Raw genomic sequence first — 15,124 nt, forward strand, 5'->3', positions numbered from 1 at the left:
TAGGCCTATATTCCAATAGACCATTGCCATATATGGATGAACTGGACTGTGTTTACAGCTGTGGTCGTGAGTAGATACGCTTGTCTTGAGATCAACAGAAAGAGCTGCATGTAGCCACGTGTGCACGTTTTGTTCATATCCTTTGCTAGTTAATGAGTTATTAGCCCAGTTATAGATAATTTGTAGACAGCCATATGGGAGTGATTGCTTCCTACAAGACCACAAAATGTTTACTTTTATAGACATCTTTGAAAAGCCAATCCGGTAAAGAGCCTTTTTTCTTTCTTAAATGGGCAATGTTGTATTTTGAGACAGGCTTGAATAGACTAAGTAGCCAATAGGCAGAGGGTAGCATAATTTGTCTGATTCTGTGTAATAATGGTATGGGAATAATAAAGCATTTTATTTTGTAAAGTGGTTTCTTGCATCAAACATTTTCAGTCACCTTGTCTGAAGGACTGGGCCACTCAAGGACATTCATGTTTTCTTTTTTAGGAGATTGATTTCCTCTTCTAGCTTAGTTCACGCTAATATTTGAGGTCACTTAGACATGTCCTTGTTTTTAAGGACACACCTCAGATATTGCCACTCCTCCCACCTCACCGCAACTGAGTTGATGTTACAGGTAAATGCCAACCATGCTGCAATGGTTGGAAAATGCCAAAGCGCCAGGTATTACAATCCAAAATTGGCAACTAATGTGTGTTTCACAATAGCGCTACCTTAACGCTAGCCAAAAATAGAGCCCTCAAGTCTAACTGTTTTAGTTAGTTGTAGCGACATAAGGAGCTCTGCAATGCCGTCTTGCCAGAGTAAATGAAACATATTTGAGTAGGCTTACTACTCCTTGACATTGATTAGCTAATGGTGTGACAGAACAGCACTGCTCATCATTATTTTTGGGGCTGCAGATAGCCTAGAGGTTAGAGGATGACCAGTAGTGGAAAAGTTGCTGTTTCAAACCCCGGGTAGAGCTGGCACAATTATTGGATAATCGTGCAACTAAGAATTATGGACAATAACCGCGAACCCGAAAATATTTATCATCGCTTTAATACCTTAATTTTAGGAGAAGGGAGAATTCAACTTTTTATTCAAGCAGTTTACCGAATAGCAGTTAGTTTTTACATGAAGTAGGTAAAATTGGTAATCATTTTACGAGCAGAACGGCACAGTTGGGAGGAAAAGCTTCATTTCCAAAAGTTCCAAGTGGTCAAAACCATTCGTTTTTGTGACGTGGATGTCACCAAAGAGGTGCTGTATTCATTTTGTATGTCGTAGCAAATTTTCAAAGATGCATTACACTTGATTTATTTTGTTTGTAAAAATTACAATTATGACAACTGTGCAATTTGCATAACAATGAATCGTTATCCAAAATTCCAGAATCGTCCCAGCCCTGACATCAGGCCTGGTGTAAAAAGTGGGAATTGATCTGGCACTTAGGACAAAAGTATCTACAAAAAATGATAAAAATGTATTATCATATTGAAGGCAGAAATGCGTAAATAATGTACAAATAAATAAATACATAAATTCATTGATGAACAGACACCAGGTTTGACTCTTAGGCTAAGTTTGTTTGTGTAATTATGAAACTCCTCCCGTGATTGATGAATCAATTAAAACTGCTGTAGCTGTAGTTTCAATTGACCTCTGGTGGACTATAGCTCAACTCCACTTTAGTTGGCACTGAACTTCGGCCCAGTTTTGAGGGAGAAGAAGACATGGAGAAGAAGACCTTTTCTGCTTTTTTTCTAGATTACACCTGCCTGTCAAGAAAAAATTGGAATGCCAGTTTACTGTAAAAGCAATCGTGAATGTGCTGCCTCAGCCTGGTTGGATTTCCCAACAGCATACTCATGCTGTCTAGTAGAATCAACCAAGCGAGCTTTAAATTGTGCATTAATGTATTTTGCTGAGATTGTATTGAAGCTGTCCAAAATTCTCCCCCAGAAATACAGTAGTGTATATTGATTCTCTATTAAAAGGAACAATAGCTTAGACTAAATGTTAATAGGAAATATTTCAACTGTGTAGTCACCATGACTGTCTCTTTTTATTATTAAATGTTTTAATGCTGTTATTCATGATGTGTTGTCAGAAGCAAATACATTGTGTTCTGGGATTATAAACTTAACTCAAGATTTTGTTTTCTAAATATAATTTCATTCTGGTTACCAAGTTCATAGTATCAGGCAAAAAAGATTCAGAATATGTCACTCTTTCCCATCACGGTTGTGGTACTCGGCTCCACTCCCTTATCTTAGGTTGGACGTTGGCTAGAGCTCTGTTCTTGGAGACTCTGGCTCCAGGTTCTAAACTGCTACATTCATTTCATCCAGCAAATAATGTGTTAAAAAAAAGCCTGGAAATTTGACAGTGATTTTCCCATTTCTTGTTTATTACTTGTTTTCCTATTGGACAATAGAGCGGAGCTCTGCCCTAGCAACAAAAGTATGGTATTTGCATACTGTCTTCTGATTGGCTTGTGCTTTCTCCGGCTTGCCCAATCACACAGTTTCTTCTTGGTGGTAGGCTATGCTAATTAGGTACTGTTGCTGGGGTTCAGAAGGCTGGTTACTCTCTGTGATTCTGCTGCATTGTGTTGCCTGGTGAGAGACGTTGATAAATGAGTACTTAATGATCTGCAGAATTCCCACTCAATGCAGACAGACTGAGATTTCAAAATAGAACTGAGAAGATTCGATTACAGGGCTATAGGCTTGCTTTCACTGCTGAGTTGAATCAGTCAAGTAAAACAACTGATGCAACTGGAATGTCTTTGCTAATATCTGTCTTAACTACTTATTTTTTACCCTATTCCTTTTACATTTTTGATTGCCAGATACATGTGTACATGCCATATAATTATTTTTTTTACATGTGATGAGACATGAGATTTTACTGTGTGTGAATGCTTTCAGTAGACATCATTTGGAAAAGTGTTCAGTCAAAGCACCAATAATTTACCAAGAGAATTTACCGAACCTCAGAAGTCCTTAAAAGTAATCTGAATTAATGACAAAATAGGCCACATCTTTTTAGCTGGCTTTGATCATATTAAAAATGTAACCTTGTGATATACACTGAGTGTACAAAACATTATGAACGCCTGCTGTTTCCATGAGACTGACCAGGTGAAAGCTAAGATCCCTTATTGATGTAATTTCTTAAATCCACTTTAATCTGTGTTGATGAAGGGGAGGAGACCGGTTAAAGAAGGTTTTTTTAAGCCGTGATACAACTGAGACATGGATGGTGTGTGTGCGCTATTCAGAGGGTGACTGGGTAAGACAAAAGATTGAAGTGCCTTTGAATGGGGTATGGTAGCAGGTGCCAGGCGCACTGGTTTGTGTCAAGAACCGCAACGCTAAGGGGTTTTTCACGCTCAACAGTTTCCCGTGTGTATCAAGAAGGACATCCAGCCAACTTGAGAACTGTGAGAAGCATTGGAGTCAACATGGGAAGCATTGGCGTCAACATGGGCCACCATTCCTGTGGAACGCTTTTGACACCTTGTGTTCTTAATGTTTTGTATACTCAGTGTATATGTGTAATGTAACTCAAGCCTGTATTTAAAGCTATATTTCTTAGTGAACCCAGTAGCAGAGCCCTGCCACTGTCCCAGAGATCGACACAATTGTTTTAAGCATATTTGAAAGCTATAGGTGTATGCCAACAAATGCATAAACAGTAATGCAATTTTTTTTGGGGGTTATCATAAGGTAAGACAGTTGTACTAAGGTTGTGGTGTGGGGGCATATGTTGTTAATTTACATGACCATTACACAAAATTAAGTATCCCAGATTGTGCCTTCAATGGCTGCTAAATAACACTACTTGGAAAATCACACATTTCCTGTATGTGAATGTAACAGTATAGCTTCCTTCCCTCTCCTCGCCCCAACCTGGGCTCGAACCAGGGACCCTCTGCACACATCAACCACAGTCACTCACGAAGCATCGTTACCTATCACGCCACAAAAGCCGCAGCCCTTGCAGAGCAAGGGGAACCACTACTTCAAGGTCCCAGAGCGAGTGACGTCACCGAACCGCTATTAGCGCGCACCACTGCTAACTAGCTAGCCATTTCACAAGTATGCATTAATTGCAACGCGAGACGGGTTTACCAAGAAGAACTTCAAAAACGACAAATTTGAGGCACCGCTTGCCGTGCAGTAGCAGAGAGAACAGTCTATTGCTTGGGTGACTGGAGTCTTTCGACAGTTTTTTGGGGCCTTCCTCTGACACAGCCTAGAAAATAGGTACTGGATGGAAGGAAGCTTGGCCCGGTGATGTATTAGGCCATACGCACTACCATAGGCTACATAATATCTGCATGACTCGCCACCTTCTCATGGTAGATTTGCAGGCAGCGGTTTAGTATTACAGCAGTTTGGTGCCCGTTCATGTCAATCAAAGTGAAATATTTTCGGGATATTACAGTGATGGATTTACGGTTCGATAATGATTTTAGCGTTATCATGAGTATTTGTGCAATATGCTTTCTGAACCTCTACACCTCACACAAATCAAGTAGCTTTCCAACAGAATAGTGCTTGGTGTGAACATTGCTTCATATTACCCCAACCACATTGTTAACTTTTTTGTGTGTAAGCAAATAGAAAAATGCTAACTAGCGATAATGCTAACCATTAGCATAGACGCTAGCTTCCCGTTTTTAGGCCACCCCTAACACATTGACACTAAGTCATTGATTGTACTCTTCAATTATATACTTTTTAAGGTCCCTCTACACACACAAAACATTAACAATATGGTTGGGGTAATATGAAGCAATGTTCACACCAAGCACTATTCTGTTCGAAAGCTACTTAATTGCGTGAGATATGATTTGATTTTGTAGTCATTAGTCAAAGAATATTGCCTACTTGATAAAAGCATGACCTTTTTTAAATCTGCTTTCACTTTTTGAAACGCTGCCTCAATCTTTCATTTTGAGTATTTTGGCAGTTCTTTAAGTTCCTTGACTACAGCAACAGGGAAACTGAACAGTAATTGCAGCAGTAGGGATTAGAAAAATATAATCCAGAGTGATGTGTTGAAAGATGACGTTACCCAGGGATTTAAGGGGAAAGGTGATGTCCGATTGCTGTTTATAGCATCAGACAGCATCTCATTGTGCTCTCTTTTTGCCTCTCTCTCTCGCTCTCGGCTACTCTGCCAGAGCAGCTTTTGGGAATGAGTTGTGTGTGTGGTGACGCAGCGGTTTCCCCGCCCTCAGTGTGATGAGGTGGTGGAGGGGAAGAGTAGGTAAAAGGCAGGCAGGTCTGAGTTCGGCTGATGCTCCCATCTTAATGCTGAGTCACTAGCCAGCAGACGACTCAGACTGAGAGGGTCCAACTCACTGAGAGCCTCCACAGCTCCCCTCATCCCTCTTCTTTGATTTAACCATGCATGATCAAAGGTTACCCCCCCTCCCCCCTCTGGTAACCCTGACTAAAAAAGCTTAATGCACAAACCTTTCCACATGAGCCCTAGCTATGTTTAATTTCGCCGTGTAACTGACTGCTAATCATTTCATTGACTTTTTGCTGGCAAATCTCTCCAGCTATTTGAGAGACCATCTGGAGTGTTGGTGAGAGCAACCTTGTGACAAAAGCATGGCTGTGTGGGCTGTGTCCTCTGGGTCCCTCCTGTTTGGGATGGAACCTGATCTGAGGGCGATGGAGCAAAGACTCCAGAGAGTCGCGCAGTGCTGTAGGACACATTAGACTCTGTCGTCATCATCATGTGCTGCTGCTTTTTTGTGATCTGATTTCATCCTGCATGACACTGGCCAAGGAGCAACTCTCCGTACAACAGGACAGAGAATGCCACAGTTTATCTTTACAAAGCAACTTGGGTTCATTTACTGTGATTTGAAGTTTGTGTGGTGTCTGGGTATTTTAGGATTTAATTTCAAAAGCTATCTTTACAATATTTAGAATATTTCCTGGAATATATCGTTTCCTTCAAAGGTCTCATATGCCATGAATCCAGATGAGACTCAAGATGCCGTAGAAAACTAAAACTGTGCCATTATTCATTCACAGTTCATTGACATTTTAAATGCACTGGCAATTGTCAGTTAGCTATTTGGGACTTTGTACTTTTTTGCCCTGGAGCACTTTGCTACAGAATTTCTTTAATCAGCTTTGGGGCTTTTGTAATAGTTTCCCCAATCAATTATTCACTTAATATCTGGTGAACAAGGGATTCTTTTTTTTCTGGCCATCATGCAGGGATGTGATGAAGTAGTGTGCAGGTATTACATCATCTCCCTGCCATGGTCCTTTTTGTAGTTTTTTTCTTCTTGTCGGTAGGTTTATGGTGATGCTTGTTTTCATGTATGCATTTTGGGTCGTGTAGGATGATATCTTCCGAAATGGCTACAACTTTCTGAGAAATGGGAAGTCTGTTGATGGTAGCCTATGGAATAATCACTGGTAAAAGAATGATGGAAAAATACTTGCTCTAGTATACAAACACTGATTATTCCAAACACAATTACATAATTTCTTAAGTTGTATTATTTATTTAAAGGAACAACGTCGCAAGGGTTCACAATGAGATTACTGAGAATGGGGTCTTGTGAGAACCTATTGAATGTGTGTTGATCAGAAGGTGTCATCCCTCTCTTTCAGGAGGAGAGACTTCAGCATGCAAACCTTCATCTGTCCGGCTTGCCCCCTCGTTTTCGTTCCACGCTGCTGGGCTTCAGATGGCTGCTCCCATGCCCCATTCACACCAGCAGTACAGTGAGCGGCACCCGCAGACAACTGACGAGTCTGTGCCGGCTCTGCCCTACAGCGAGCAGGCGCAGCAGTCTATCACCAGCCAGGTAGACACAAAACACACGGTCATTCACGTGTACAATTACACGCACACTGATGCACACAATCATACCGACACACACACACACATAAGCATGCACTCATACTCACACACATTGACATAAATACACACACACAGACCAAAAACATCCCCTCGCACACAAAGTGGTGCTAACCCCAAGCCCTGTGGCCTGTGCCTGCCTTACACAACACCGCTTGTGGTTGGCCTTTCTGTTCCTAAGCAAAGGGCACTTCTCAAAATGTATTCCGACCCTGCGTGAGGGGTTATTCTTATTGTACAGGGAACATCACGGCCTGCGTGTCCAGGACAGTGGACTAATAATAAACAGTGTGATTTTCCACTTGATTTTATTACTGGCGACAGTTACCAAAATAAGCTGTGGGGGGGGGGGGGGGGGGGCTGTCAAACACGCCCATGACCTCGGTGTACAGTGGCTGCTGCCCACGTGTGTGGGTCTCTGATATCAGGCCCTCAAAGCTCAAATGTAGGTCCACTCCATTGAGTTCCCTACGTGATAGTTTAATCCTACTGTATATTTCCCCCATGTGTGTGTCAATCCTCCCACTTCAGTATGGTGAACAAATGACATGAATAGCAACATTTGCCACATAAAAACAGATGCACTTGAAGGTAGCTGAAGACGGGTGATCTAATGAATCGTTTTGATGAGATAGACAAGGTGAGTGTGTCTGTGTTTCTGAAAAGGTGATGTTCTCTGTGTTTGGTGCGTCTGTGTTTTAAGGTGACCCCTGATGTTGTCATGTTACAGAGGCGCATGCCCCAGTGCTTTCGCGACCCGTCCTCGGCTCCCCTGAGGAAGCTCTCTATTGACCTGATCAAAACCTACAAATGCATCAATGAGGTAAGTTCTACCACTCTCCCTCTGCCACACACTACACCTGTACCTGGAACTCTGGTCGCTCAAGGCCGGGGGGGGCGGGGGGGGGGGGCGCACACACACACACACACACACATACACCTACACAAAAGGATGGATCACTACTCAGAATTGTTGTGATTTCATAAAATTTTCGTGGACAACACAACTGGCAGGCCTGAATAAGGTAGAATCAGGCCTGCACTGAGCCACTTAAATTTGAATGAAATAGTTACAAGATCCAATGCAATCTCCAACTTGTACTGCACAGTGTTGGTTAGGGCCTACCTTTTTAGCAACCAACCTGATGTGTAATCTAGTAGGAACACTTTTTTTGTCGGCAGGTATACTATGCAAAAAAGAAGCGGAGACACCAACAGGGCCAGGGCGACGACTCCAGTCACAAAAAGGAGAGGAAGGTCTTCAACGACGGCTACGATGACGATAACTACGACTACATCGTCAAGAACGGGGAGAAATGGATGGACCGCTACGAGATCGACTCCTTGATAGGCAAAGGCTCATTTGGACAGGTGAGTCTCATGATGAAATGTATTGTCAACTACCAGTGGAGCAGTTTCCAAGCTCACCTGGTATTGTTTCACCCACCACCACACCAGGTCTTTAATGGGCTAGACATGGTCATTGACATTTTATTTTATTTTATACATGCTTCGTAAACAACCGGTGTAAAATAACAGTGAAATGCTTAATCGTATGTTTGATTTAAAAAACGATGCATGAGTGTTTAACCATACCTCTACTGTGTGTGTGTGTGTGTGTGAGAGAGACTGAAGAGGCTTTGATAAACCAGAACCCCACCCCCCGTGTTCAGTGCACGCATTTCCACCCGGCTCATTGTGTTTACGATGATTTGTGTTTGGCTTCCCTCTCTCTCCAGGTTGTAAAAGCATATGACCGTGTTGAGCAGGAGTGGGTAGCAATTAAGATCATCAAGAACAAGAAGGCTTTTCTAAATCAAGCCCAGATTGAAGTGCGGCTCCTCGAGCTCATGAACAAACATGACACGGAGATGAAGTACTACATAGGTGAGGCCGGATTCCCCTTCTTTCTATACACCTTTCTCTCTCCCTCTTCTCTCGTTCATGCATTATTTACCTCCAGCTAAGAGATCATATTTATTAGGTGGTCAGGGCTCTAAATAAAACATTGGTAGCACTGATGCTACCAAAGTATTCAGACCCCTTGACTTTTTCCACATTTTGTTACGTTACAGCCTTATTCTAAAATGGATGTAAGTTTTTTCCCCCTCATCAATCTACACACAATATCAATAAAGGCAAAGCAAAAACAGTTTTTTATAAATTTTTGCAAATTGATTAAAAAAACGGAAATATCACATTTAGTTAAGTATTCAGACCCTTTACTCAGTACTTTGTTGAAACACCTTTGGCAGCGATTACAGCCTCGAGTCTTCTTGGGTATGACGCAACAAGCTTGGTACACCTGTATTTGGGGAGTTTCTCCCATTCTTCTCTGCAGATCCTCTCAATCTCTGTCAGGTTGGATGGGGAGCGTCGCTGCAAAGCTATTTTCAGGTCTCTCTAGAGATGTTAGATCGGGTTCAAGTCCGGGCTCTGGCTGGGACACTCAAGGACATTCAGAGACTTGTCCCGAAGCCACTCCTGCGTTGTCTTTGCTGTGTGCTTAGGGTTGATGTCCTGTGGAAGGTGAATCTTCGCCCCAGTCTTAGGTCCTGAGTGCTCTGGAGCAGGTTTTCGTCAAGGATCTCTCTGTACTTTGCTCCATTCATCTTTCCCTCGAGCATGACTAGTCTCCCAGTCCTTGGCGCTGAAAAATATTCGGACAGCATGATGCTGCCACTACCATACTTCACCGTAGGGATGGTGCCAGGTTTCCTCCAGACGTGACGCTTGGCATTCAGGCCAAAGAGTTCAATCTTGGTTTCATCAGACCAGAGAATCTTGTTTCTCATGGTCTGAGAGTCTTTTAGGTGCCTTTTGGCAAACTCCAAGCGAGCTGCCATGTGCCTATTACGGAGGAGTGGCTTCCGTCTGGCCACTCTACCATAAAGGCCTGATTTGGTGGAGTGTTGCAGAGATGGTTGTCCTTCTGGAAGTTTTTCCCATCTCCACTGAGGAACTCTGGAGCTCTGTCAGCATGACCATCCGGTTCTTGGTCACCTCCCTGCCGAGGCTCTTCTCCCCCGATTGCTCAGTTTGGCCGGGTGGCCAGCTCTAGGAAGAGTCTTTGTGGTTCCAAACTTCTTCCATTTAAGAATGATGGAGGCCACTGTGTTCTTGGGGGCCTTCAATGCTGCAGAAATGTTTTGGTACCCTTCCCCAGATCTGTGCCTCGATACAATCCTGTCTCGGCGCTCTACTGACAATTCCCTAGACCTCGTGGCTTGGTTTTTGCTCTGACATGCACTGTCAACTATGGGGCCTTTATTTAGACAGGTGTATGTATACCTTTCCAAATCATGTCCAATCAATTGAATTTACCACAGGTGGACTCCAAGTTGTGGAAACATCTCGAAGATTATCAATGGAAACAGGATGCACCTGAGATCAATTTCAAGTCTAATAGCAAAGGGTCTTAATACTTATGTAAATGAGGTATTTCTGTTTTTTATTTGTAATAAATTCGCTAGAAAATGTTTTAAACCTGTTTTTGCTTTTTCATTATGGAGTTTGTGTGTAGATTGAGGGGAAGAAATCCTTAAATCTATTTTGAAATAAGAATAACATAACAAAATGTGGAAAAACTCAAGGGGTCTGAATAATTTACAAATGCACTGTTCATACACTTGACCTCTGTTCAACTTTGTGATGGAGTATTTACCATAGAAATACCAGAAAGACCCCAAGGCATCTTGTTGTTAGTGCGCAATCTACTTGATAGACACATTGGGGCATTTTTTGGGGGTGACACCCCATTTGAAAATGTGTTTTACTCCAGGATGAGGCTTAATCTGTGTCTGGGAAACAGGCCCATTGACATTAGCCTGTCAATGACAAGAGTATCCAATTGCCTTGTGTATGTTTAACATCACTAGTATTTCGTGCAAATCCACCTCACCAACACATGCGCATTAGTCTTTTTTTCTTCTCTCTTTCTCTCTTTTTCTCTCTCATATCTCCTCTTTCTTCTCCCTCTCTCTCTCCCTCTCCCTCCAGTTCACCTTAAGCGCCACTTCATGTTTCGGAGCCACCTGTGCTTGGTGTTTGAGATGCTCTCCTACAACCTGTACGACCTGCTGCGGAACACCAACTTCCGAGGCGTCTCGCTCAACCTGACCAGGAAGTTTGCCCAGCAGATGTGCACGGCTCTATTGTTCCTGGCCACCCCCGAGCTCAGCATCATCCACTGTGACTTGAAGCCCGAGAACATCCTATTGTGCAACCCCAAGAGGAGTGCCATCAAGATCGTGGACTTTGGCAGCTCCTGTCAGCTGGGACAGAGGGTGGGTAAATGAGGATGTTGTTTTTTCTTGGTTCATGTGGTGAATTTTTAGATCTGACAGGCCATAGAAAAAGTATTGGATCAAACTGTTGTGACTAGGGATGTACGATATATCGGTGAACATATCGGAATCGTCCGATATTAGCTAAAAATGACAACATCGGGTATCGGCCTGATGTCTAGTTTAACCCCGATGTGCAAAACCGATGTCAAAGCTGATGTGCATACCTGTGTAACGTAGGTACATGACGTAATGACGCCACGTAAAATGTTGCGCGCTACACGTGCAACACAGCATTCCTAACCTAGCCCACAATCAATGTATGCTGTGTGGATCGAGCAGTCAAAAAGTAATTTGAAAGAGTAAGAACATTTCACTGAGACAACTCAAAGGGGAAATCCATTAACGGCAAGATAATGGAGTTCATTGCCCATGACAATCAACCGTTTTCTGTCATGGGTGATGTTGGCTTTCGCCGACTGGTTGAGCACCGGTACACGTTGCCCTACTGGAGTAGGCATACTATGGAACGCCGTTTGGGTCTTTGTGTGTGAAAAAATATACACTTGACGCGTCAAATAACAGTTCTATTATAGAATGTTGTGTGTTCTGAATATGCAGGTGCAAGCGAAGTGCCACCACTACTATCAATAGCCCTGTCAAAGCTGTACAAAAAAGTCTGTAAACAAGCAAACACCGGCCATGAACGATGTGTTTACAATACCGCATTGCTAATAAAGCATGATTTGTTTGAGCGCAACTTCTGGGGCTTCTACCCAAAGCTAACGTTATAAGCAGCCAGCTAGCTTCATCTGGCTAGTGAGTCTCGACCGGACCGTGTTATGTGTTGTGAAGCTAGCCACAATAAGGATTAGGCACAATAGTGAAATTTGTGGTTTGCCTTCAAAATCTAAAAGTAATGCAGAAGGTTACAATTGGTGGAATCATGCCATATTTAGATTAGATAATGTTAAACAAGGTTGGAATGTGAAACAATGAAATTGGGTATCAGTCTACTCTGTGACACCCAGGTCACAGAGCAGTTCTACAATTTTACCTCTGATGTCCTTACACAGCTCTTTGGTCTTGGCCATTGTGGAGAGGTTGGAGTCTGTTTTATTGAGTGTGTGGACAGGTGTCTTTTATACAGGTAACGAGTTCAAACAGGTGCAGTTAATACAGGTAATGAGTGGAGAACAGGAGGGCTTCTTAAAGAAAAACTAACAGGTCTGTGAGAGCCGGAATTCTTACTGGTTGGTACTGGTTGGTAGGTGATCAAATAATTATGTCATGCAATAAAATGCAAATGAATGACCTAAAAATAATACAATGTGATTTTCTGGATTTTTGTTTTAGATTCCGTCTCTCACAGTTGAAGTGTACCTATGATAAAAAATTACAGACCTCTACATGCTTTGTAAATAGGAAAACCTGCAAAATCGGCAGTGTATCAAATACTTGTTCTCCCCACTGTAGATTGGTCCGATCACCATTAATCAAATAAGAACCGTCTTATAAATTAGGGTTATTTTAGATGATGACAGCTAGCTAACTATATAGCTAGGTAACTATAGCTACTGAAACAGGTTGTCGTTTTGCTATGTTTTTGGGGAAGAGCATTGTTTGCATCCATGAGCTAGCTAACTTATTTTTATGACCAGCACTGTAGTTGTGCGAGACAACTTTACCAGCGTCATAGCATACGTATCGATGAATCGGTGTGACATACAAAATACGAGTGATTAGTGTAATCAATGTCTAATAACTACATAAAAAATTAATAAACGCATGATTGGTCATCAAGCTTATTTGACACGTGTGTTTAACCTTTATTTAACTAGGCAAATCAGCTAAGAACAAATTCTTATTTACAATGACGGCCTACCCCGGACGACGCTGGCAAATTGTGCGTTGCCCTAATCGGACCCCCAATCGCGGCCGAATGTGATACAGCCAGGATTCGAACCAGGGCCTGTAGTGACGCCACTTGCACTAAGATGCAGTGCCTTAGACCGCAGCGTCCATGTGTGTGTTATAACTATTTAACTGTACTAGAATGCTTATAATTATAAGGCTGCTAAAAAAAAATGGTATCGTCTTTTTTTTGGCAAGGAATATATCGGTATCTGCCAAAAATGTAATGTCGGTGCATCACTAGTTGTGACCCACTATGGATTCTGTATTTAATGGATTAATTTATTATTGGATAGATGGATTGGTAGAGTATGATGTGGAAAGAAAATTAACAAATGTTTTTCATTCATATTTGTGTGGAAAAGATTGCACATTACATGGCCTACCCTACACACATGATGACATAAGTACCAAATTGTAGCAACCCGTTATCCTCTTCTAACCTTGAGGGAATAACCACTGTAGCTAACAAACTTTATTTCTGCTGAAAACCTGCCGTCTGTTTGTCTTTATAGTTGACCTCCTACAAAAGGAGAACATAAATGCCATGTCCTAACAGCCGTGAGCCCTTTCTTATCACTCAGATCTACCAGTACATCCAGAGTCGGTTCTACCGATCCCCAGAGGTGTTGCTGGGCATGCCTTACGACCTGGCCATTGACATGTGGTCCCTGGGCTGCATCCTGGTGGAGATGCACACCGGAGAGCCCCTCTTTAGTGGGGCCAACGAGGTAGGATTTATGGAATGAAATGATGCAGTCATTATTTGGGATGATATAACTTGTCAGATTATGCTGTCCTGCAACATTATTGTGCTCATGAGAGATTTTCAGTTTTTGCCATCATGAAGATGGCAGGCATAGGGAGTGAGAACCTTATAATGACCAACAGAGGGAGCTGTGATGCTTTTGAACTTTTTAGTAGTAGACATGACTCAACTTTTCACCTATTTGAGTTGTTTTAGTTTTGAAAAATGTTATGTTATTTCTATGTTTTATCAATATTTGTGTATTTTAAAAAAGATCAAGGTTTTTAAACTCTGAGGAACAGGCCATTTAAAATTCCAGTACAGTCCCGAAGAGGTTAAGATGTTCTCAATTATGTCTTCCTGATTTTTCAGATTGATCAAATGAACAAAATAGTGGAAGTGCTGGGCGTCCCTCCCAATTACATATTGGACCAGGCCCCCAAGGCCAGGAAGTTCTTTGAGAAGATGTCTGACAGTACGTGGGGCGCAAAGAAGACCAAAGATGGCAAAAGGGTGAGTTCAACAAATCACTCTGTCAATTATGTTGTGTTGTGATGTCATAACTCTTCTTTGCAATAGTATGCATCCTCCTAAAGTTTCTGCTCTCTGTGTGTGTGTGTGTGTGTGTGTGTGTGTGTGTGTGTGTGTGTGTGCGCAGTATAAGCCGCCGGGTACGCGGAAGCTGCACAGCATCCTGGGTGTGGAGGCGGGGGGTCCTGGGGGGCGGCGGGCAGGCGAGTCTGGCCACGCTGTAGCCGACTACTTGAAGTTCAAGGACCTAATCCTGCGGATGCTGGACTACGACCCCAAGAGCCGCATCCAGCCCTACTACGCTCTGCAGCATAGCTTCTTCAAGAAGACGGCTGATGAGGGGACCAATACGAGCAGCAGTGTGTCCACCAGCCCAGCGCTGGAGCAGTCCCAGTCCTCGGGAACCACCTCCAGCACCTCCTCCAGCTCAGGTAGGGAGAGCACTGCAGCTGCGACGCTGCTAGGAGAAGTGGGTGTTCATGTTGAAGCTTTAGCATGATGTTAGACCCGTGTCTCTGTCCAATCCTGGGGGAACCCCAGGGTGTTCACTTTGTTTGTTCTAGCCCAGCACACTGGGAATCCCTCAGGAATGGATTTCAAACCCTGGATCAGGCATGATGAAATGATAGCAATGAACTAACAGCTCAGGTACAGTAGTGCAGCGCCATCAGGCAGAATGGAACTGTCTCAAAAGTTCAACATTAAAATTGAATGTCAACCTGCTTCTGTTTGTCTCTTTCCTGCA

General features: G+C 42.8%; 1 protein-coding gene across 5 annotated transcripts in view; it reads left to right on the forward strand.

Moving 5' to 3' along the window:
* LOC115105458 (dual specificity tyrosine-phosphorylation-regulated kinase 1A) overlaps positions 1-15,124 on the forward strand; it is a 58,275-nt gene that overhangs the window by 39,160 nt on the left and 3,991 nt on the right. For 4 of the 5 annotated variants that reach the window (XM_029627537.2, XM_029627539.2, XM_029627541.2 and 1 more), the window contains 8 exons: positions 6,651-6,847; positions 7,604-7,723; positions 8,083-8,271; positions 8,640-8,787; positions 10,900-11,186; positions 13,685-13,831; positions 14,221-14,361; positions 14,507-14,810. In XM_029627537.2, the coding sequence (XP_029483397.1) occupies positions 6,651-6,847; positions 7,604-7,723; positions 8,083-8,271; positions 8,640-8,787; positions 10,900-11,186; positions 13,685-13,831; positions 14,221-14,361; positions 14,507-14,810 (1,533 nt within the window). The remainder of the gene's footprint in view (positions 1-6,650; positions 6,848-7,603; positions 7,724-8,082; positions 8,272-8,639; positions 8,788-10,899; positions 11,187-13,684; positions 13,832-14,220; positions 14,362-14,506; positions 14,811-15,124) is intronic. The other variant, XM_029627538.2, reaches the window with a different exon arrangement.

This window comes from Oncorhynchus nerka, linkage group LG22 (assembly GCF_034236695.1).
Source record: "Oncorhynchus nerka isolate Pitt River linkage group LG22, Oner_Uvic_2.0, whole genome shotgun sequence".
Lineage (NCBI taxonomy): Eukaryota > Metazoa > Chordata > Actinopteri > Salmoniformes > Salmonidae > Oncorhynchus > Oncorhynchus nerka.